This window comes from Podarcis liolepis (assembly GCF_965112155.1).
Source record: "Podarcis liolepis genome assembly, chromosome: 4".
Classification (NCBI taxonomy): Eukaryota; Metazoa; Chordata; class Lepidosauria; order Squamata; family Lacertidae; genus Podarcis; species Podarcis liolepis.
Window position 1 is genome coordinate 24,323,902 of NC_139558.1, and position 25,099 is coordinate 24,349,000.

The 25,099-nt window shown below is 43.2% G+C and overlaps 1 protein-coding gene across 7 annotated transcripts in view; it reads right to left on the bottom strand.

Annotated features, from left to right (window-relative positions):
* NALCN (sodium leak channel, non-selective) overlaps positions 1 to 24,871 on the bottom strand; it is a 191,064-nt gene extending 166,193 nt beyond the window's left edge. For all 7 annotated transcript variants that reach the window (XR_014525549.1, XM_083501008.1, XM_083501004.1 and 4 more), the window contains exons 1-3: positions 24,465 to 24,871; positions 15,605 to 15,751; positions 14,027 to 14,209 (exon numbers count right to left, since the gene is read on the bottom strand). Coding sequence is in view for 5 of the 7 variants with exons in the window: in XM_083501004.1 (XP_083357130.1) it covers positions 14,027 to 14,209; positions 15,605 to 15,712 (291 nt within the window). In the remaining 2 variants the exon portion in view is untranslated. The remainder of the gene's footprint in view (positions 1 to 14,026; positions 14,210 to 15,604; positions 15,752 to 24,464) is intronic.
* Positions 24,872 to 25,099: the final 228 nt, after the last annotated feature.

The following is a 25,099-nucleotide window of genomic DNA, read 5'->3' on the forward strand; positions in this document are numbered from 1 at the left end:
TTCTGCTAGTCTATAAACCTGTTTCTTTAAGCAAGGGATTGAGAACCTGTGCCCACCCAGACATTGTTGGACTACAACTCCCATCATCTGGCAGGGACTGGTGAAAGCCACAGAATTTCCATCACTTAATATGTAATTTGTCCTGAATTCCTTTCTGGTCCATTGCTTGCATGCCTGCTGTGGTTCCCCAGGCCTCCTCTTTACATCCTGGTCCCAGACCTTCATACTAATACCACTCAAAATATAGTAATTTGCCTGAAAAAACAATACCCTGACAGTAATTGGAAACACTCTTAAGCAGCTCCCAAGAAGGCATTTTCTAAAATGGGATGGTGAACTGCATAAAAACACAAAACTATTTTTAACCATCTCCAGAGATGTGTTATTCCAACACAATATAATATGAAACATATGTCAGTCTATGCAATATAATACAAGACACACACACACTAACCTGGCTACTATTTTTTTTTAAAAAAACTAAAGTAAAATATATTAAAAGCACATTTTAAAGGCCTGTTGGTACAAAGGATTAGGAAGCAAAAGTATTTTATTCTCTAAATAAAATCAATTAGCAAATAAAATAATAATAATTCCCAAAGTTCATAAAAGGAACAATATGAGCCAAATAAGAGGCACACAGAATAATTCAAATGCATTTTATTTTTCTGTGGAGTACACCCAGAACTTGCAAATGGCCCCACTGTGCAAAATCCGGTAATTTTACACCTACGAGCGCAAAGTCTTGCCAATATAACTCCAGTAATCAGCAAGAACATTCTAGTGTATCAGGCACCACAGAGATGTAGGATTAGCAAAATGGGAGAAGACAAAAGGAAGGGAAGAAGGGGGTTAGCTGAAGCAATTAAGAAAGGGAGAAGGGGGCTGGAAGTTAAGAACCGAAGGGTAAGCATGTAATTTGGCTAAGGTTATCAATCATATTTGCTATGAAAGGCATCACAGTAAGAGACTGTCAATCACTTCCATGGTGAAAGACACAAGAGGCTCTGAAATTACCATTCAAGCATTTGACAGGAATAACAGAAAATCCCCCTGCAGCTGAATACAAAGGTCCAAAAATTCAAGTTAGAACATTAAGGGAGAAACCTCTGCTGAAAACTAATTAAAAAATTCTGCTTGGAATTTTGAACTGTTTTGTGACCTTCCTTCCGCTAGAGACTAAATGAAGTTTGCTTAGCACAAATACAGAAATAAATTTGGTGGAATATATATATGTATACCTTGCCCTGTGTTAAGCAGATGCTAAGAAAAGAGTATTCTATAATTTTACTGTGTGGAGAAGAATGACTCACACCTGAGCTGCATCTACTGATACCAAGATTGCCTGCACAGTAAATGAGTGAATCGATGTACAAAGGTCAATTAGTTACTCTTGAAGGCTATTATTCTCCTCTCCCATTTTCGTGTCCCAATCAAACAAAAGATTTAAAAAAACCTTCTTCACCACCCCTTGTTTGAATATTTTATTTTCATAGTAGGGATATCAGCAACACTGCTGGGTTGGGTTATATAATTCTACATCATTCCTCTACTTGCCTCAAGCCTTCAACAAACTGCAAACTAAACGGCCTTTACTCCCTGCCCAAGCTTCCTCTGTACACAAAATGCTTAACAATTGTGTTTTTCCCTGACCATGGTAAGCATTACTTATTTACTCCTAACTCATAGGGAAGGACTGGCTGAAAGAAAAACGATGGCTTTGAGGTGGATTCACAAACCATGGTTTGCATTAAACATGGTTACGTGTTACAACTATATTGAGCAAATCATGGTTACGTCTTATCCCTGCCTCTTCAGCCATTCTGCCTAAAGATGGCAATAGGGTCTCATTACATCTTCTTATTAGCAACTCCTGAGAACCAGGACTCAGTTGGCTAAGCCAAGACCCAAACAGAGAAGAAAGGGGATATTTTGCCCAGGCCCAGTGGTTCAACCTAAGCTGAAAGCTCATTAACATGGGAACAAAATGGAGGCTAAACTGTAAACAGCAGGTCTTGCTTGGATATTTATGTAAATTGATTTCCCTGTGCCAACGTGGGATAATGTCCCTATCTCCTGGCTTTCTGGAGAAGCATGCTTGGTTTGCACATCACATGATAAACCAAACAGGTTGGTCACAAAGAATGGCAGGCTGATCCCCCAAACTAACCTGGAAACCTTTTCCAGATAGGAAGTCCTGAGGGTCTGGATGAAGAGTTCCTTACACCCCAGTAACTAGCACATATGAAGGGGCCACAAGCTCCCCACCCCTCTTTTGTAATGTATTTTCCAATGCTGCAAACAATCCTATATTTAATAGCACCTCCGGGACTGGCAAGCATGGTCTGAGTAATCTGCATTTTTGCTAAACTATACCTTCTCCCCCCCTTTTTTTTAGTATTTATACCCTCCCCCAATCAGGAAGAAGCAACGGAATAATCTGAGCATCGCAGGTGAACCAACTTGTAAGGAAGTGGGCGGGAAGGTATGCTCTTATTTCTAAAGGAATTCACATTTAGCAGATGGTGAAGCTGCAAAGTCTCTTCTTGAGGGAATGGCAAATTGGAGAGAGGATATTTCCAGGTTGTGAAATTGTCTAGGACACTTTTTCCCCTGGTGCGTAACTATTCACCACAGTATCCAACGCTATTTTTAAGCATTATTTATTTATTTTTGCTGGCTCTGCAGTTATTCCATCAGCTCTTTGGCTCAATCCTGCCACCGTACTTGTTTTGTTTTTTAAGCAGCAAAATTCTTCAGCAAATGTGGATGGCCTCCCCCGCCCCCAACCTCCTTCTTTAAGGGAGTTCAACAGAAATGTCTCGCTATCAAAGACCTGGTGCAGGGTTCAGCAACTGGTGCCCTCCCCAGTTAGCAGCAGAGAGGCAGAAAGAGGGAGCAGGGATGAAGCAGCAGCCTATGGAAATGGGGTTTGTGAAGAGGTCACTTCTGAAGCTGGAACAAATGCACACAGATCAAGCAAGAGAAGAGAGAGAATGCATTCAGAAAACAGACTCAGCTGAGAGGGATGTCAGGCATCAGAGCCAAACAGAGCTGCCAGCAATTGCTTTGGGAACAGGAACTGGATGAGTGCATTAAGCTTAATCTATCCAATTCCCCACAAATCAATACTTGCCAAGTGATACCTGGGCATCCTTTGAGGGCCTGGGGTGTGTGCAGGCCGCACCCCAAATACATATGCTTCTGTTTCTGTAAGGGAGGGGTCTCCAGCCATGCTAGAGGCACACCTCTCTCTTGTCCAGATTCCCATTTTTGTCCTCAGCCAGCCTCATACAGATTGAATGAGTTTGGAAACACAACACAGATGTTTAAGTGATAAATGACCCAACCCATGCCCATATGCAGGGAGATCCCCATATGGTGTAACTAAACCCTTCTTCCTTGCTCACCCAGCCCTGCCGGCATGTGCCTTGGCACAATACCAAGCAATTATGGGGAAGAAGATATCATTCCCCCACCTTACTAAAACTCTCCCCATCCAGAAGCCACTTGATGCTGCGGATGGTATGAAAGACAAATTAAGGTTCTGGTCAATGAGTGTTTGCCAACAAACAAAACACCAGGAATTAGAGTAGGGTTAGTGTCTCCCCAGAACTCTCCACAAGCCACACCCTTCACTGCTCCTAAATAAAAATAAAAATACTAACAACAATAAAAATATATTTTTTATTTTATATATATATATATATATATATATGCAGGTTTTGGTGTCCTCGGGTGTCTTCCCGTGTAAAAGTTGGGGTGTCTAGGCGACGTTTCGACGAGGTCTCACTCGTCATCTTCAGGCTGGTGCTTTCGGCTTCTTGTTACTGGAACAGAGCGGGATCTCAGTGTTTGAGTTCCTATAAATACTGTAGAGGGGTGTGGTGTATTGCCTCAAAAGTTCTGGGCAGAGGGGAAGTTCCCAGGCTAGTGTTCTTTTCTTCTTTTGTTCCTTAATTACTTGAGGGATATCTTGAGTGATTACTTGAGTGATATTCTGAGTACCACTTAGGTGGGTCATTAGGTGTGGATTAGTTGCTAAAGCCTTCGTGTCTTGACCTCTTGAATTTGTGAAGAGTTTTTCTGGGAAGATGGCTGTACTGCACTTAGTTGTGCTTTGGCTTGGCTTCGTGTATAGGGGCGAGCTGTGGTTTTGTGCCCTGTGCCAGCCAGATCTGTGTAGGGATTGCAGGGGGGTGCAGCATCCGGAGGTGCCACTATGGTTTGGTTACTTGATGGTGTCTGTAATTTATCTGTGGAGAGGGTCTGGGTTTGGGTCTGGTGTGGTTGATTGGTGGTGGCGTTCTGTGTGCCTCTGGATCTGGTGTCGGTTTTTGTGGGGAGGGCTAATTTCCAGATGTCTGGCAGGCGGGACGTGTCGTCACGCTTGTTCATGTTGTGAGGGTGTTTCTCTATCTCGATGGCTTCCATGATTATTCTCTTGTGGTGATGTTCCATGTTAAAGAGCAATTTGGAATCTGCAAAATTAATTTCGTGTCCTGTTTCTTTCATGTGTTGGAAAAGAGAGGAAGATTTTTCTTCTTTTTTGACGGCATTCTTGTGTTCTGCGATACGTGCATTTATTCGTCTGTTTGTTTGTCCAATGTACGTGGCTGGGCAGACTTTGCAGGGTATTTCATAGACCCCTTGGTTTTCCAACTGGATTTTATCTTTGGGGTTTCTGAGGATATTGGCTATTTTTTGGTTGGTGCAAAAGGCTGTTTTGATATTGTGTTTATGGAGGATTTTGCTAATTTTATCTGTAGTGCCCTTGATATAAGGAAGGAGGGCCATGCCATTGTTTTCTTCTGTGTCTTGGTTTTTGGGGGGTGTTTCTTTTTGGATTAGCTTCGTAACCCTGTTTTGCTGGTATCCATTGGCGATTAACACATTTGAGAGATTCTGTAACTCAGTTGTCAAGTGGTCTTTGTCAGTCAGGCGTTTGGTTCTGGAGATGAGGGTCTTGGCTACGGAGTTTATTTGTGCAGGGTGGTGGTGTGATTGAGCATGTAAGTAGCGGTTGGTGTGTGTTTTTTTCCGGTAGATAGTGTGTCCTAGGGAGCCATCAGGTTTTTTGTAGATTAGGACGTCAAGGAAGGGAAGCTGGTTGTTGGCTTCTATTTCCATAGTGAATTGTATTTTGGGGTGTAGGCTGTTGAGATGTGTGAGGAAGCTATCTAGTTTTTCTTTCCCGTGTGGCCAAATTACAAAGGTGTCGTCAACATATCTGAGCCAAAGTTTGGGTTTGTGTTCTGACTTGTCTAAAGCATTGGTTTCAAAGTGTTCCATGTACAGATTTGCGATGACCGGTGAGAGGGGTGATCCCATAGGTGCTCCTTCTATCTGTTTGTATCTTTGTCCATTGTGGATGAAGTACGTGTTGGTTAGGCAGTGGTTGGTCAGGTCCAGGATGTATTCGGGGGGATTGTATTTGTTTTGAATGGCTGTCAAGGCTTCATTAATGGGCACTTGTGTGAAGAGAGATACAACATCGAAGCTCACAAGTAGGTCATCGGGATGTAGGTTTTGCTTCTTTATTGTTTCTATGAACTGGAAGGAGTTTGTAACGTGTGAAGCTTCGATGTTGTATCTCTCTTCACACAAGTGCCCATTAATGAAGCCTTGACAGCCATTCAAAACAAATACAATCCCCCCGAATACATCCTGGACCTGACCAACCACTGCCTAACCAACACGTACTTCATCCACAATGGACAAAGATACAAACAGATAGAAGGAGCACCTATGGGATCACCCCTCTCACCGGTCATCGCAAATCTGTACATGGAACACTTTGAAACCAATGCTTTAGACAAGTCAGAACACAAACCCAAACTTTGGCTCAGATATGTTGACGACACCTTTGTAATTTGGCCACACGGGAAAGAAAAACTAGATAGCTTCCTCACACATCTCAACAGCCTACACCCCAAAATACAATTCACTATGGAAATAGAAGCCAACAACCAGCTTCCCTTCCTTGACGTCCTAATCTACAAAAAACCTGATGGCTCCCTAGGACACACTATCTACCGGAAAAAAACACACACCAACCGCTACTTACATGCTCAATCACACCACCACCCTGCACAAATAAACTCCGTAGCCAAGACCCTCATCTCCAGAACCAAACGCCTGACTGACAAAGACCACTTGACAACTGAGTTACAGAATCTCTCAAATGTGTTAATCGCCAATGGATACCAGCAAAACAGGGTTACGAAGCTAATCCAAAAAGAAACACCCCCCAAAAACCAAGACACAGAAGAAAACAATGGCATGGCCCTCCTTCCTTATATCAAGGGCACTACAGATAAAATTAGCAAAATCCTCCATAAACACAATATCAAAACAGCCTTTTGCACCAACCAAAAAATAGCCAATATCCTCAGAAACCCCAAAGATAAAATCCAGTTGGAAAACCAAGGGGTCTATGAAATACCCTGCAAAGTCTGCCCAGCCACGTACATTGGACAAACAAACAGACGAATAAATGCACGTATCGCAGAACACAAGAATGCCGTCAAAAAAGAAGAAAAATCTTCCTCTCTTTTCCAACACATGAAAGAAACAGGACACGAAATTAATTTTGCAGATTCCAAATTGCTCTTTAACATGGAACATCACCACAAGAGAATAATCATGGAAGCCATCGAGATAGAGAAACACCCTCACAACATGAACAAGCGTGACGACACGTCCCGCCTGCCAGACATCTGGAAATTAGCCCTCCCCACAAAAACCGACACCAGATCCAGAGGCACACAGAACGCCACCACCAATCAACCACACCAGACCCAAACCCAGACCCTCTCCACAGATAAATTACAGACACCATCAAGTAACCAAACCATAGTGGCACCTCCGGATGCTGCACCCCCCTGCAATCCCTACACAGATCTGGCTGGCACAGGGCACAAAACCACAGCTCGCCCCTATACACGAAGCCAAGCCAAAGCACAACTAAGTGCAGTACAGCCATCTTCCCAGAAAAACTCTTCACAAATTCAAGAGGTCAAGACACGAAGGCTTTAGCAACTAATCCACACCTAATGACCCACCTAAGTGGTACTCAGAATATCACTCAAGTAATCACTCAAGATATCCCTCAAGTAATTAAGGAACAAAAGAAGAAAAGAACACTAGCCTGGGAACTTCCCCTCTGCCCAGAACTTTTGAGGCAATACACCACACCCCTCTACAGTATTTATAGGAACTCAAACACTGAGATCCCGCTCTGTTCCAGTAACAAGAAGCCGAAAGCACCAGCCTGAAGATGACGAGTGAGACCTCGTCGAAACGTCGCCTAGACACCCCAACTTTTACACGGGAAGACACCCGAGGACACCAAAACCTGCATTCCTGTACCCGTGAAAATCTACGAAAACATATATATATATATATATATATATATATATATATATATATATATACACACACACACACACACACACACACACACACACACACATATATATCTATCTATCTCAAGCCCAGCTGGCTGGGGCTCTGGGCGGCTTCTAACACATATAAAACCATAACATTAAAAACTTCCCAATACAGTGCTGCTTTCAGGTGTCTTCTAAAAGTTGTGTAGTTTTTTATTTCCTTGACACCTGGTGGGAGGGCATTCCACAGGGTGGGCACCACCACCGAGAAGGCCCTCTGCCTGGTTCCCTGTAACCTCACTTCTCGCAGTGAGAGAACTGCCAGAAGGCCCTCAGAGCTGGACCTCAGTGTCCAGGCTGAAAGATATGGGTGGAGATGCTCCTTTGGGTATACAGGGCCAAGGTTGCTTAGGGCTTTAAAGATCAGCACCAAGACCTTGAATTGTGCTCGGAAATGTGCTGGGAGCCAGTACAGGACGGGTGTTATATGGTCCCGGCAGCCACTCCCAGTCACCAGTCTAGCTGCTGCATTCTGGATTAGTTGTAGCTTCCAAGTCACATTCAAAGGTAGCCCCATGTAGAGCGCATTGGAGTCCAATTGGTTTTGCATGTCTAGGATGTGTCCTTGAACTATGAAAAAGCCTCTTCTGGACAGAGAGGGGTGTGCCAGTGTGTGTACAGAGTTGCCTTTCATACATAGGAAAGAAAACTGAATTTGTTGCACTGTCCACTTTTACATCTGGCCCTTCCCATGAGGGGCATATGGCACTCAAGCAACTTCCCAGAAGGGAATAAAGCCCTCAGGTTGAAGAAACGAAACGAAACAAAACAAAACAAAGATTTCTCACCCCTGATGTACAGTAGAAAAGACTGGAAATCTAAAACATGAGAAATGTTCCTGTGACACAAACTTAAGGTGAGGCATCCATGGAGGGAGTAGGGAATACAAAACTTCTTATTGCCTGTTTTCTCTCGAAACTAATCATCCATTTGCCACAGACACCATATTGGAAAGTATCTGCCAGCATGTGCTGGAGCAGAGTTTTGATGGGGAAGTAGAAGCCTGTAATTGTACAGAGATTATGGGAATACAATTCTCATATGCTCACTAAATGTATTTATTGTGGTACTCTGACTTAAGTGCTCTGGCCACAAACATACTAGCTGCTCTTAGACTAGAGACATGTTGCTGCAGCTCTCTGTTTCCCAGCTGTAAAATGGGACCAATGTCCTCTCTATAAATGCAGAACAGTATGCAGTAGTACCTTGGTTCCCAAACGCCAAAAACCCAGAAGTAAGTGTTCTGGTTTTTCAGAAGCCGAATGTACAATGCAGCTGTCAGCTATTATTTCTGGGATACCTGCACCAATCAGAAGCTGCACCTTGGTTTTCGAACATTTCGGAAGTCAAATGGACTTTCGGAACAGATTTAAGTTTGGCGCTTTTGTTTTTGCTATTTATTTTGGGTTTTTGTTTCTGAGGGTTTTTTTGGTTAATTTGTTTTTGTGACTGTGTGGGGCCCAGTTCGGCTACTGATTGATTGATTGATTGATTGTGTGACTGCGGAAATGGATAAAAGCCCCCCTCCCTCCAAACAATGACTATCATCAGTGCAGGGAAGAAAAAATAATAATTTTAATTTTCATCATCTACAATACTGTCTTATTTATTGTATAGTACAGTACATTGATTATTGCTTTCATTTTATGGATCACTGGTCTTGTTAGATAGTAAAATTCATGTTAAATTGCTGTTTTAAGGGTTGTTTTTAAAAGTCTGGAGCGGATTAATCCGTTTTGAATTACTTTCTATGGGAAAGTGGGCCTTGGTTTTGGAACGCTTTGGTTTTGGAATAGACTTCCGGAACGAATTAAGTTTGAGAACCAAGGTACCACTGTATATGCATATACTGCTTTATGTATTTGACTTTCTGTGTAGCAGGTGGCTTGCTTCACTACTTTTGTCATCTAGAGCCATCCTGCTCGGCATGTTCTTTTAGGTCCTGCTGTCTAGTTTGGAGGGTGGATTGTGCTGGCCCACCATCGCCCATCAAGACAACAAAGCTTTGCCTCTAGTCCCACCCACTCATGCAAAAGAAAGTGCCCCTATTTTCATCTGTGAAAATATTGAGTGGTATTGCCAGTTTATCTAGGAAGCTTGTTGATAGGTAAAGGTAAAGGCACCCCTGACCATTAGGTCCAGTCATGACCGACTCTGGGGTTGTGGTGCTCATTTTGCTTTATTGGCCGAGGGAGCTGACGTACAACTTCCGGATCATGTGGCCAGCATGACTAAGCCGCTTCTGGCGAACCAGAGCAGCGCACGGAAACATCGTTTACCTTCCCACCGGAGCGGTACCTATTTATCTACTTGCACTTTGACGTGCTTTTGAACTGCTAGGTTGGCAGGAGCGGGGACCGAGCAATGGGAGCTCACCCAGTTGTGGGGATTTGAACTGCCGACCTTCTGATCGGCAAAATCTAGGCTCTGTGGTTTAACCCACAGCGCCAACCTTTCTTAAAAACACACACAAGCACACTTATTGCCAGTTAACAAAACAGAGGAGTGCCTCCTCAGCAGGAAAGGCTATTCAACTGGCACGCCCACCACGACTTCTGGCTGCCCCTTTCTCTGCCCCAGATGGGTGGGGTGGGCCCTTGGGAAGGGCCCTATGGGAACCTGCAGTTGTTTCACATGCATTCACTTGGATGCAGAACACTGATCCCTTTTGAGCACGTGCAAAGGATCGACCCCTCCAGGAAAAGCAAAGCGATGCCCATGCACTTCAGGCTTATTGCGGAGTTTCTGGTGTGCCCCAGCAACTGCACTTAAGCAGTGCCGCAATATCGCTTGATTGATTAGATGAGCAGGCACCTGCAAACCCATCTCACAAATCGTTCTTACAGAACATTCTGCTGTGGTGAAGTCATGCACATGAAACCCTGAATTCACGAGAAGTGAGATAGCAGAATGTGCAAAAGTCATTAAAATATTTGCCGCAAGGATAAAAGGTGAAAGTAAAACAACAAAGCAGCTGGAAGATTTTGGAGAACCAGTGCAAAGCTCTTTCTAATACGCTTCCATCACATTTTATACCACATTTTATACGAAGCCTCTAGACAATCTCTTCTGGGCAGCCTTAGTCTAGTGCAGCGGTTCTTAACCTGTGGGTCCCCAGATGTTGCTGGACTACAACTTCCATCATCCCTAGCTAGCAAGGTCAGAGCTCAGGGATGATGGGAGTTGTAGTCCAACAACATCTGGGGACCCACAGGTTGAAAACCGCTGGTCCAGTGGATTACAAAAGGTACCAAAGAACTGAGGTGGTAGAGCATGAGACCCTTAATCTCAGGCTCATGGGCTCAAACCGCACATTGGGCGAAAGATTCCTGCGTTGCAGGGGGCTGGACTAGATGACCCTTGTGGTCCCTTCCAACCCTACAATTCTATGATCCATTTCAGACTGCAGGGTTGAGTTGACAAAAAGGGCTTCAGGCTACTACTGCTATCTAGAAGTGCAACACAGGGGAAGGACCACAGCCCAGGGGCAGAACCTCCTGTGAATTCCAGGCACAGTGCTGGGATACAAGGCTTGCCAAGGGAAGCAGACACCCATTAATAAAAGATGCTCCTATTCTGAACAGATGGCAAGATAGACATATTGTATTAGTTCAATAATATCTTGATTTTGACACATTGGCCTAGCCTAATTCTATTCCTCACCCACAAGCAGACATGCAACTCACAAATGCATAGCTTGCACCTTCAGTGAGTCGTTCCCCCCCCCCCCCCCCAATTTAATTCTAAGCTGGTGGTGCTGGTTTTCATTTTGACCAAAGCACATGGGCAAGGCAGGTCCAACTCTTTCCTCCCAAGCCACGACCCCAATGAAGATTGCCTTCCGTGCTCAAATAGCCTTAGCGGGCAGAGGATGCTCCCACTGGCATTGTTCTAAAAATGCAACCTTCCCCCCCAAAATTCATATGCACACCGTAACTAGCATCACAATACGTGCTTGCTTTTAAAACTTAAAATAACAGCTACGTAATCACAACCAGGTTTGTGTCTACAATGAGTGGAAATGAATCATTTTTACCCTTTCCCTCCACAAAATGATCCAGACAAAAATTATCCCCCCCAAAGCAGCTGTTTGGCATTGGAGAGTAGCAGCTGGGAGTAGATTTCATTTGGACCACTGCTGGGGGGGGGGTGCTGATCTAAATCCCCCTTCCTGTGTGCCACAGTCTCAGTCCTGATTTCCCCTCCATGACTCTCACTTAAAGTTTTTAAAAAGCACACATTTAATGCAAAATGTGGTTTGGCTAAGAGAGAGAAGACAGAATGGACTCCTTTTAAGAACAAGTAGAACTAGTCAATAGTACTTTTATGAATGATTCATACCATTCTATTGGCTACTATTGTTAACCCTAACCCTCAACAGCTTGACACTATCTTATTTGAAGGATTGCCTTACCCCCTAAATGCCCACTTTGATCCATGGAATTTGTACTTTTACAAGCTCCATGCAATATTTGGTCTATACTTGCAAGGAATTGATCTTTTAGTGTGGCAGCACCCATGCTCTGGAACTTCCTGGCTAGTAATATCAGGCAAGCGCCTTTGCTGTATTGTTTTTGATACCTGCTAAAAGCCTTTTGTTTCCTTTTGGAAAGCCTATCCTACCCGGATGAGTAATTTTATTATGCCCACTGGTGATCTCCCAAAGCTTGTTTAAGATGTCCACTTTGGGAGGGCTAGTGTGGCCAATAGATTCACATGGATTTCCCTCTTAGAAATGACTCAGAACCTGAATTTGGCAATACTCTGACTGCTAACCCGTCTGCTGTATCCAGTTTGAACCACCTGCAAACACATGTATGGAGCTCCACCACAAGAGCACTACAACATGCCATCTCGGTCCAGGTAAAGAAAAAAATACGAGCTAGAAATTTACTTAAATGTGCAGGATTTTATCAAGGCTGCAATATCAAACTCTCTTGACGCATAATTTGGGTAATCGTGATACAGAACCTTTTTTGGGGGGCGGGGGGGTACTAAGCTTAAGCAGCTCTGATAATTAAATATATATTCATTTCTCTTATTAACTGAATTTTATTTTTAACACACCCTTCAAGTGATCCCAGTGTGGGATGCGTCAAATATAAAATCAAACTAGCGAAACAATTATTCAAGTGCATTAGAACAATATGAACATAACAACATAACATAACATAACATAACATAACATAACATAACATAACATAACATAACATAACATAACATCAACTACATCTCCTTACTATGAAAGTCAGAAGCCTAATACATTAAGAATCCACATAATTAAAAGCCTAGCTAAAGAGATAGGTTTTTAATAGGTAAAGGTAAAGGACCCTTGACAGTTAAGTCCAGTCACGAACGACTCTGGAGTTGCGGTGCTCATCTTGCCTTATTGGCCAAGGGAGCCAATGTTTGTCCGCAGACAGTTTTTCCGGGTCATGTGGCCAGCATGACTAAGCCGCTTCTGGCAAAACCAGAGCAGTGCACAGAAACGCCTTTTACCTTCTCGCCGGAGTGGTACCTATTTATCTACTTGCACTTTGACGTGCTTTCAAACTGCTAGGTTGGCAGGAGCTGGGACCGAGCAATGGGAGCTCACCCTGTCACGGTGATTCGAACCGCTGACCTTCCGATTGGCAAGCCCTAGGCTCAGTGGTTTAGACCACAGTGCTGGCTGCCACCCAAATCAATCAATGTTGGTGCCAGATGGATTTCAAGTGAAGGCTTTCCAAAGAACTGAAAGACTACAGCCCAAACTGTGGGGTTTGTTGTCGTAGACTAAGGTACTACAAGGCCTTTTTGTTGATCTATATATTCAGTAACCTTTTAAACAGTGTCTCAAAAGATTAATGTACAATATTCTGACTGAAAGTTGGCATATTATCCAATCTTTTTATTTGACTTCTTATGCACACACACACAGTCCCTCTTTTATAAACACCAACATGAAACACACACACACATAAAATGATGGGAGGGGGAATGGTAAAACACAGTAAAATAATAGAATGGCCTAATATCCTGATCCTAAACTTTTATTATTTAATCAATGGGGCTTTTGTCAAATAAACATGCTCAGGACTGGAGTTTATAGGACGACATCGAATCTTAGTCATTCTCAGAGGAGACCCACCGAAGTCAAAGAACTTAACTAATTGTTAATATAATTGCTCAGTTTTCAGTTTTAGAAATTTAACTGCTTGTTTTATGTTAATCCTACTAATGTATTTAACTGTATACAAAAGCTTTTCAAATATTCCACAAATTTTCCCCATTCCTTGATGAAATTTCTTTCTTCTGGTTCTCTTATTGCTCCAGTATGTTTTGCCATTTCGGCATAGTCCATTAATTTAGTCTGCCACTCCTCCTTGGTCTTCTTTCCATTGATTTTAATGGGTCTATTCCGGGTATTACTTAGTAAGATATTGCCCAACGTGATCCAACATAGGCTTCCCTCAGATCCGTGATGCTTTCTTCCAGCTAATTTGTTTAGGATCAGGACCTAATGTACTATTTCTCGTCTTTTTTTAAAATAAAAATAAAAAACACACACGTTAAAAAGTGTTTGAAAAGCTCACCTTGACTATGCCACGGATGTGCATCTTTGCTATCATCTCTGCTGTGTAGAGAAACATCAGTAGTGTATCTAGAGCAAAGGTCACATATTGAAGAGGAGGATAATGTTCAAAGGTCTTTGGGGTGTTCATGCAGACCGAAATAACACTGATGATGGCACAGATGCGTAGTAAAGAGTGCACCCACTGAAAAACAAGAAGCAGTAACAAGGCTTTCATCACCTTCTTTAACAGTACAAATATATGACATTTAACTATTCTTTTTAATGAGATCTCATGACCTACAGCTTGGAGCAAACTTTTCCACTCAGAGAGGGAGAGAAGAATGCGGTTTATTTCTCTTTTGCAATTAAATCAGCTGTGCGAATAATTCAGATTCTCCTTGCTCTGTGCTGTACCATTTCTTTCTGCCTGCCTTACCACCATCGCTGCTGGAGATTAGAAACTATTTTCAAACAAAGAAAACATGTGTAACTTTTAGAGTCTATACTTTATCTGTTATTGTCTCACATTCCTGCCAGTTTTTTTCAATTACAGATAGGTAGCCATGTTGGTCTGCCATAGTCAAAATAAAAAAATTCCTTCCAGTAGCACCTTAAAGACCAACTAAGTTAGTTCTTTGTATGAGCTTTCGTTATCTGAAGAAGTGTGCATGCACACGAAAGCTCATACCAAGAACTAACTTAGTTGGTCTTTAAGGTGCTACTGGAAGGAATTTTTTTAGTTTTTTTCAGGAAGGCTTACGGTATCCATACCTTACGGCAGGCTTCCTCAAACTTGGCCCTCCAGATGTTTTTGACCTACAACTCCCATGATCCCTAGCTAGCAGGACCAGTGGTCAGGGATGATGGGAATTGTAGTCTCAAAACATCTGAAGGGCTGAGTTTGAGGAAACCTGCCTTAAGGCATCCAGCTAAGATATACTCAAGAGTAGATTCACTGAAATGAATGTGCTTACATTAGTCATAGCCATTGTTTTCATTGGGTCTAGAAGGACTGACAGTGAACACAGCGACATTCAGCGACATTCTGGACATTTCTAACTTCAGCATTTGATAACTGCTTTACCTCATATTTAATAAAATCTGTTTCTAACAGGGCAAGTCTGTACATATCTACTGAAACATATGCCACCCCACGTAGCTGTCAACCTTTCCCTTTCTTTAAGGGAAATTCCCTTATTCCGAATAGGATTCCTCGCAAGAAAAGGGAAAAGTTGACAGCTATGGCCAGATTTCCTTATCAACGTTCTATGGAGAAGAAAAGCAGGGTCAACCGGGACATGGCCTAATTCCCCGTCACACTCCTTTCCCACAATTTTTCATACGTTCACTCATTTATCCATTCAAGACTCTGGAATCCTTTAAGTCCAAAGGCAGTCAAATTTATGTCACAGAAAATTTTCAAGTATCTGTAAGACAGACACACACATTCTGGTGAAAGCAATTTAGCAACCCCTTGAATTCAACGAGCACATATTTTAATCTCTTGTATTAAAGTCAATGGGAATTAACAGGACTGTGGCTTAATCAGGCTCTTATATAAAGGGTTGAAACTTTAAAATGTTTTTAAAAAACTTACTGGTTTGTTAATCCACAGGATATCAGCGTTGTCTGACAGGGATTCATCGGGACCAAAGTCTGTCACTGGCTGGGCCTCTACCCTTGAGCTCTGTTTCCTTTTAAGCATACTTAAATTAGCTTTGGTTATCTAAAACTGTGAAATTCCCTACAAAAGAAAAGAACATTATCATGTCAAGAAACAAATAAAAGCCGCTTGACCATCTTAAAGAATAAATTAATGCTCTGCCCAAACTAGACAGGAAGTTCTGGTCAGCTTCACCTCACTTTCCTCCTGTTCCCTTAATCTAGCCTCCAAGAAATTAGGAATTGCTTAGTACATCTCAATTGCTGAAAAGTTCAAATGGGTTCTTGATATAATCAAAAGACCCAGACCACTTACAAATATGAGCAACAGTGTTAATTATTAAGACAAGTAACTTAAAATGCATTGAATAGTATATGTATTGGATGTATTGAATAGTTTGTGTGAAATATGCAGCATTCAAGGATGTATATGGAAACCATGGAAGGGGAGGGTGAGAAGTCAATGGATAAAGTAATTTATGATCTATGTTAAAATTTGAATTGAAAAAAAATGTTTAAAATAAGCTTTTCTTAAAAAAACAGAAGCTTTTCTTTTAGGAATTGTAGGTGTCGAAATTCCAAGTGACCAGATGAGACTTTTCATGTATGCAACTACTGCTGCCCGGACGCTACTAGCCCAGAGATGGAAAGAGGGTGTAGTCCCTACCAGAGAAGAATGGCAGATTAAACTGATGGGCTGTGCAGAAATGGCAAAACTGACCAGAAGAATTAGGAATCAGGAAGACCAAAATCTCAATGTGGAATGGGGAAAATATACAATTTCCCCCAAAAAACCACCACTGTAAATTAAAATTATTAGCAAATTAAAATTATTAGTAGGGTTGGAATGACGCTTGTAGTTAAAAGTTGGACTATGGTTTTATCAGAGATTTAATAGAATTGGACTAACAGGGAAGATGCAGGAGAATAAGTTAACATAAGGACCCACAAAAGGGGAGGAGGGAAGTCAAAGGGAACTTAAGGAAATTGTTTTGTTTGCTTGATGCTTGTTTGTAAATCTGAAAATTTAAATACATTTATATGTGTGTGTGTGTGTGTGTGTGTGTGTGTGTAGTATTTTTTGTGTGAAAAATCAATAAATAATATTTTATTTTTACAAAGGGCAATTAAAAATAAAAACAAAAACCCTACATTTCTAGTTTCTGGGGGAGATAAGCAAATCTAGTTAAAGCCAATTCTCCATCTGTAGCTTACATTTAGAATGAATGCTGTGTATATCTTTTTTTTAAAAAAAGCATAGCAGGTCAGCACACAGTCATGGATTTATTAATATAATGTGATGTCCTTTATTAAATTAGCAAGGATCATCTTTTCAACATGGTTGAATACTTTTTTCTCATATGTTTACTGAAGCAAAACCACAATATAATAGGTTTTTTTGTTTTTTTAAGAGACAAACCTAACAAATCAAAGGTGCTAATTTTAGATTTTTGCCCATTATTCTATTCTCCTACATTCATTTTCCTTTTTCACACCCCTGAGACATAATCAGTCAAATGCTTACCCACGTTTCTATATGCACTCAGACATAAGATGAGAGCTACACCCTGCCAAGCATTTTGTAAGAGGAAAGATAGATACACTTGGTTTACATATTAATTTGAAGGTCAAGATACTTTTTTCTGCAACATTGCAGAAAGATACTTTTTTCACATTCTGGCAGAATACGTTTGCTCTTTTGTATCACCAGAAAACATAACACTCCCAACATGTTTTCTTTAAAAATAAAGGAAAAACTGGCAAAGCTGTGAGATTCTGGTTCTCAATCAGGAAAAGAGTGCTGAATAGATACTTGCACACAGTGAGAGGATATAGTTGTTCACCTATATGGGTGAAATCCACACAGTGAGAGGATATAGTTGTTCACCTATATGGGTGAAATCCACTGGGGCTTAATGGAACAACAGGAGCACATCCAAACCATTGCTGAGTGTGTCAGCTGGGGCAGAAGGTGAGGGGGCAGGCCCCAATTGGGCCCAAAGGAATTGTGTGACAGTAGCGGGGTCCACTTGTGATTCAATAGATCCTGGGCCGGCAGAGCCCCTCCCTGGAACCTCACATTTCTGCTCCTTGCTGCAAAAGAAGAACCCTCTGGCAGTGCTTTCTTGGTTATTATTGGTCACAGCTTGTGATTAGAATGGAAAGGGCAAAACTACAACCTCAGGTTGAATTCAAGATGTCAGATGGCAAGGGTGGTTGCTCACGAGTAACCAGGCAGGACCTGTCTTTTACAGGTTTTATTTTGGTGCAAACTATTTACAGTGCACAAGGGACGCGGGTGGCGCTGTGGATTAAACCACAGAACCTAGGGCTTGGTGATCAGAAGGTTGGCGGTTTGAATCCCCACGACCGGGTGAGCTCCCGCTGCTCGGTCCCAGCTTCTGCCAACCTAGCAGTTCGAAAGCACGTCAAAGTGCAAGTAGATAAATAGGTACCACTCCGCCGGGAAGGTAAACGGCGTTTCCGTGCACTGCTCTGGTTCACCAGAAGTGGCTTTGTCACGCTGGCCACATGACCTGGAAGCTGTATGCCGGCTCCCTCGGCCAGTAAAGCGAGATGAGTGCCGCAACCCCAGAGTCGGTCACAACTGGACCTAATGGTCAGGGGTTCCTTTACCTTTATTTACAGTGCAGAACCCAAAAGTTCATGTCTGCCTCAATCGCTAGCAGAAGGGTGCCTGTTTCCTAGACCTCCTCCAGCATAAAAGCCTCGTTACGCTCAGCCTCTTCCTTCCCTCTTTGCGCTTTAGACTTCTGCGCAGGGTGGGGGACGGAGGGGGCGTGTTTCCCTCCTGGCCGGCTTTGCCAGAAGTGGTGCTGATGCTCCGATGCTCCCACCAGCATCCTCTGGTCCTTTCACGTCTTCCCCACTGGAGGTGGGGTTTTCCTCATCACGGGAAGCGGAACTGCTTTGCAAGATTTTCGGAGGCCCCCTGACAACTGCCCCTCTGTTTCCCGCCCCTGTTCTGATGGCAGTTCCCTGACACAAGACTTAAATCAGTTGTAACAATCTCAACTGAGTCGTGACTATCTCAGCTACTCTGAGCTCCTTTTGAGGAAGATGTGAGGTACAAATCTAATAAACAGTAACAACGAACTATCCCAGGTCAATTAGTTCCCATGAGTCTAAGACTCAGTTGGATGCAATCTTCTATACTTTATTTGTGAAACTTAAAGGGGCTTATTAATATCTCTGAGGAGTTCCATGAGCACCACAAAAACATAGGTGTTGTTCTTTCATTTGTTGCTGTATTGTTTTTTATATAGATTTATGTTTTTGTATTATTGCATTTAATATCTTATTGCAAGCGGCTGTAGAATGTGTTTTGAAGAATGGCATAAAAATACTCTTAAGGGTCACTTTCTTATTTTTGGGCATAACAAATAAATGCTACAAATCACATTTAGGTGGTCAACAACCCCAGATTTCCCTGCATTTTCTAACATTTGGAAAAGTTGTCTGGAACTGTCCACATTCACATTTTAGCACTTATGGTCTCTAAATTTCAAATAATCACTGCAACATTATACTATCTATGAAAGGTAAATAGAAAATGTATGTGTGGGCTATTTTGCAATATGCCTTTGGGGTCCCTTTTTCCAGAATCAACTTCTGTATTAAGAATGCATGAAGCTAGAACATGCATACTTAAAAAAAAAAAAAAAAGTGGGGAGGGGGACTATAAAAAGGCCATGCCCATTTGCTTTCTCTGTCAGCAGAGGCATTTTCTCTGCACAGCAAGAATCAGAAATAAACATTAATTTGGGCACACTGCCATTGCTTAATATGTAGGAATGCAGCCTCATTTTTGTTAATGTGCAAATCAGAATATCACTCTTTCAGCTTATTTTTAGAAGCAAGAGAAGACGATGACAAAGAAAAATACCTGACCGCCCCCCCCCCAATAAAAAATTCTTTTTTCCAAAGCTTTTAAAAGGGGAAAAATGCATTGGGAATTTAAATCAGAGCAATATAAGTCAGCACATTGAGAGGAAAGACACACTCTGAAGAAGGCCAAGGCAATGACTAGAAATAACACAAATAACTATGTCACCCAGCCTTCCTTTCAAAAAATATTAGCTCTATCCACTCAAGCGGGAGAGCCACCCCCTTTTCTTCATATTATTATCAGCCATACTGTTTTTTTCTCCTTCCAGATAAAGCTACCTCTTTTTTTTTATTTCTTTTTTGGCCACCAAAGATATACCTTAATTATAGGCCCTGTCACTGTGTGTGCAAACAGGCAACAGTGGCATTCTCACCATCTCTTCAGTCTTACTGAATTCAGTGGAGCTTACTTTGAAGTGAGTGGGGTTAGGATTGCAACTTTGGTTCTCTGAGTGCCAGTCCTTATCAACAGGCTTGGGGGGACGCCAGGCTTTGGAGAAGCACAAAAGAACCCTCAGGGACAAGGGAACCCTGATGTTATGTATTGAGTTGAATAGGATCCAAAATGCAGCAGTCTGATTGGTCCTAGAACAATAGGATCCAAAATGCAGCAGTCTGATTGGTCCCAGAACAATAGGATTCAGAATGCAGCAGTCTGATTGGCCCTAGAACAATGCAGCAGTATGATTGGTCTGCAGGAGCCACCCAATCCAGCTCCAGATAGAAGTGAATCCACAACCTGATTGGCCTACAAGAGAATTCCGGAATTAGCCAATCATGTGCAGCCCATTGTGTAAATAACTTATATAAAGCAGATACTTTGGGGAAACATTCATTCCTCCTCACCACTATGAGCTGAATAAAGAGCGTGAAATCCACTCTCGACTCTGAGTATATTTCATCTGAGCATGCTCAGCAGCCAATTGAGCCTAAGCATCTGCTGAAGAACTGAGAACTTGAGAGAGGAGGAATGATAAAACACAATACCTGGGCAAAGGGTAGAGCAGCATGCTCACATGAACCCCAAGACAGTATGTGCCTGAAAGGGTTTCCAAAACAGGAGACACAGTTCCACATTGCTCTCTGAGCTAAATCCCTGGTTTAGACAAGCAGAACTTCCAAGTGTCCCAATTTCCAGGGACAGTCCCGGATTTACAGAAGCCGTCCTGGTTTCTCGTTTCATCCCAGAATGTCCCGCTTTTTCTTAGGACATCCCTATTTTCATCAGAGAAATGTTGAAGGGTATGGATGAAGAAATTCCCAATTCAACTCCCCACCCCACGGCTTGGTTTTCACAACCAAGATCTAGTGGCTTCAGTAAGGATTTCTGCATGGATAGCTCAGCTGGTGCTAATAATGCCAAGGTTGCAGGTTCAATCCCAGTATGGGACAGCTGCATATTCCTGCATTTCAGGGGGTTGGACTAGATCAGAGGTGGCCAACTCCCAAGAGACTGCAATCTACTTACAGAGTTAACAACTTGCAGTGATCTACCCCATTTTTGGGGGGTTCAGGTCAAAGTTGATCAGCTTTTTTAGAGAGGAGGAAAGCCCCGTTTTCTTGCGGTTCAGATCGAAGTTGGCGAGCTTTTTGGGGGCAGGAGGAAAGTCCATTTTTTAGGGGTTCAGGTCAAACTTGTTGAGCTTCTTTGAGGCAAGCCAGCGATCTACCAGTGATCTACCAGAGACATCCAGTGATCTACCTGTTGGATGTGCCTGGACTAGATGATCCTCAGGGTCCCTTCCAACTCTACAATTCTATTCTTCTGCTTTTACCAAGATCCTATTCAGATTGTTTCTGCATCATGTGAAAATTGTGTTTTGCAACTTTTGACTCTGCAGGAAAGGATGTGACAATTTGCTGCTAGCAGTCAGTTCCCATGGCAGCTTAAAAAACAAACTGGGGAGTGGGGGGCAGGAGAGAAAGGAAGGAAGGAAGGGGAAATAAAATTGATAGGAAGATAGTAGGTACATATCCAGAACTACCCCTAATCAGCAACCATGGTTGTTGTTTTTTGAATAAGAATATTTTATAACTGAACAATTCTGAAGATAGCAATAAGGTAATGAGCAAATAAAAGCTAATTATACCAAAAGGGCATGTGCTGCCTTTGGGTCCTTGTGCAAATCTCATTTTAACCCAACGAGAATACTGCTGAGGAGTGGAGGACCATATGGCAACCTAACTCAATTCTCTCTACCAGAAAACCTGAAATAAGCACATACACAGTTACATGGCTTGGGTTTCTGACTCTGCATAGCTTGAATGTAGCATATAAAGGTTGAAGCGCAAAGGGAAGAGGCAGTCCTATATAAGGAAGTTTTTAATGTTTAAAGTTTTATTGCATTTTTATATTTTGCTGGAAGCCGCCCAGAGTGGCTGGGGCAAAGCAATCAGATGGGTGGCATATAAATATAATAATAATAATAATAATAATAATAATAATAATAATAATAATAATAATAATGGTATTGTGATTCTTTTTTTAAAAAAACAAAGAAACCCATGTATAATAATTTAGACACCCTGCTGAAATGCACTCCACTCAGTCAATGAACACTAAAAATAGTATAGCAGGGCTAAGCAGTACTGCATTGTGAAAGGACAGACCATGGGGTCGTATGTAAACACTTTGGACTAGGTCTCCACAGAGAGAGCACAGTAAAGCTGACTGCAGTGTAGTGATTAGAATCATAGAATCATATCATTGTAGAGTCAGAAGGGACCTCAAGTCCAACCCCCTGAATTTGCAGGAATCTCAAATAAAACAACCATGACAGATAACCATCAAACCTCTGCTTAAAAGACTCCAAAAAAGGAGAGAGTCCACCACCTCTTGTGGGAGTCTGTTCCACTGTCAAACAGCTTATTGCTGATGTTCTTTTAACTTGAATGCATTGGTTCAGATCCTAGCCTCAGGAGGAGGAAACAAGCTTGTTTCATCTTCCATGTGTCAGCCCTTTAGATATTTGAAGATAGCTATCAAATCTCCTCTTTACCAAGCTAAAGATACCCAATTCCATCAACAATTCCTCATAAGGCTAGTTGACACATAAGAACATAGTGATGAATATGCATGTGAACAGGGCCTACGTGACTGTCAGACAAGGCTAGGGGAACCCTAGGAGTAAAAACCATTCCCTTTCTCTAGGGAACCATGGGAACTTCAGTTCTGCGGGAAGGTCTAGGAATCTCTGCTCTCAGCATTCTCCCCAAACCACAAATTTCCAGGGTTTTTTTTTGTTTTGTTTTGGGAAAAAGTTCTGACACTAAAACTGGTATAAAATTAATATTAATTTGAAGTTGGACACATGTACCTACAGGGTGTTTTTAAACAGAAGGCTTAACACCATGTCTGAAATGCAAACCAAACGCACCACACGTTGATTAGAATATACATTTGGAACTGGGTTTTTCTGATCCCAACCCCCCCCCCCAACTGGGTTAATATTGAACTTTGTGTAAAAATAATAGGGAAGAAGCTCACAGGTATTTAAGCCTTGCATGAAAATGCTCTTAGGGCACAGATTCTCCTCATGCTTAACTCAAGGAAGTTTGGAATTTTTAATTGGGGGTGGAGAACCGATACTGGGGATACTTCGTTCAAGAGCTTTAGGTCCCTATGGCTCTCTCTCTTCTGGGGCTCCCTAACAAGGGTGGCATCTGGGGATATAACCTACAGAGCTTTTTTAAAAAAATGGGGGACAGCCTATTCAGGTATTGCCTTGGCATATCAGCCTTTAACCTTTGACTTGTGTTACCGTCTCAGTATTTAACCTGTTTACCTACGTTAGTTTAACTAACCCTGTCCCCCCAATATTTAGAAAACCTAACTTTCATTTTATTTTTTGCAATTTTATTTCCCCTCAAAAGATTATATACAGTGGTACCTCAGGTTAAGTACTTAATTCGTTCCGAAGGTCCGTTCTTAACCTGAAGCACCACTTTAGCTAATGGGGCCTCCTGTTGCTGCTGTGCCGCTGGAACATGATTTCTGTTCTCATCCTGAAGCAAAGTTATTAACCTGAGGCACTATTTCTGGCTTAGTGGAGTGTGTAACCTGAAGCGTATGCAACCCAAGGTACCACTGTACTTGCGCACACCTACTTAATTTTTTTTTAATGGTCACATAATTGAGCTGGGGGCTGAGACCCAATGTGTTGAGTGCCTCATATCATGTATGGGGGGGCCTACCTTCTTATTGAGTTAGAATACCGTATGGGCCCAACAACGGTTCGTAGTTTTACATGCTTGCCCCCCAGAGCGGTCAACTGCTTCCCCCAGTTCTTTGGCTGACATCACCAATGATGCCAAAGGCCATCTTAGAAGACTGTTGGAGAGGCAAGAAGGCCCAGGAAAGCCTACAGAAACAGACCAGGCCTATCTTTTGGGAGGAGGGCACCTGTGCAAAAAAAGGGGGGGCAGTGGGCTCTTTCTCCCCCCACACCCTTTCCTTATGCTGCCAATGTGGCTTTGCAAGCCTTTCCTCCCACCCCCTTGGAAGGGCAAAGGTTTCCAGCCAGTTCTGGGCTCCTTTTCCTCTGAGGGCGACAAAGGCCTCTTCCTCACCTCCCCAGCCATCCCCTCCTCACCGGAAGGTGCAGAGCAGCTGCCTCCTTCCCGCGCCCAGGTGAAGCCCGGACCGAAAACAAGCCCAGGAGGCCTCCTCCTTCTCCCTCCTCCGTTGCAGCTGCGCCAGCCTTGCTTCTCCTGCTTTCCCCGCACCCGCCAAGAACTGCACAGCCCGTCAGCCGGAAAGGAGCAGCCGCCGCCGCCGCCGCCACACGGTATAATTATTATCGGTAGCATTATTGATAAAAGGGGGAGGGGAAAGAAGCAGCATCATACCATACAGAGAAGCAACCCGAGCGCCGCTGGCAACCTACCGCCTGCCTCTCCCTTCATGGCGTGATTGGAGCGGGATGCTCTGGCCACCCTCCCCCCCGAGCTTATTTTGGTGATGATTCTCGGGGGTTTGGAGTTGTCCGCCCCGCGTCGCCGGTGCGCAGAGAGGGCGTGACCCGGGAGGGGTCGGGGATGGTGGGAAGGAGGAGGAGGAAGAAGAATAGGCGGTGGTGGCGCCCGGCAGCGAGGAGATCGGGGCGAAACGGTGCGAGCAGGTTCCTTCTTGCTCGCTGGCGCTGCAGCCTTGCAGTCGCCCAGCAACAGCTGTTCCCCGCGAGCATCCACCGGCGCACACCGAGCAGCCGGAGAGGAGGGCGACACGCGCGCACGGCGCCTCCCGCTACAGGCGGGGAGAGGGCCGGCGCCAGGTGGGCTGGGAGGCATCGGTGGCATGGGGATGGGTGTCCCGAATTTCCTTCGCCTTCCCCTCCCCTTGGGCCCAATCCTCCTCCTCCTTCTCCTCCTCGCTGCGTCACGCCGCCCCCCGCGCGCTTTGGATGGCGCAGAGAATGGGGATGGCGCCCAGTGGCCCCAGATCCTCCTCTCCACCAGAGAAAGAAGCCACCACCACGCGAGGAGGAGGAATTGTAGAGTTGGAAAGGACCACGAGGGTCAC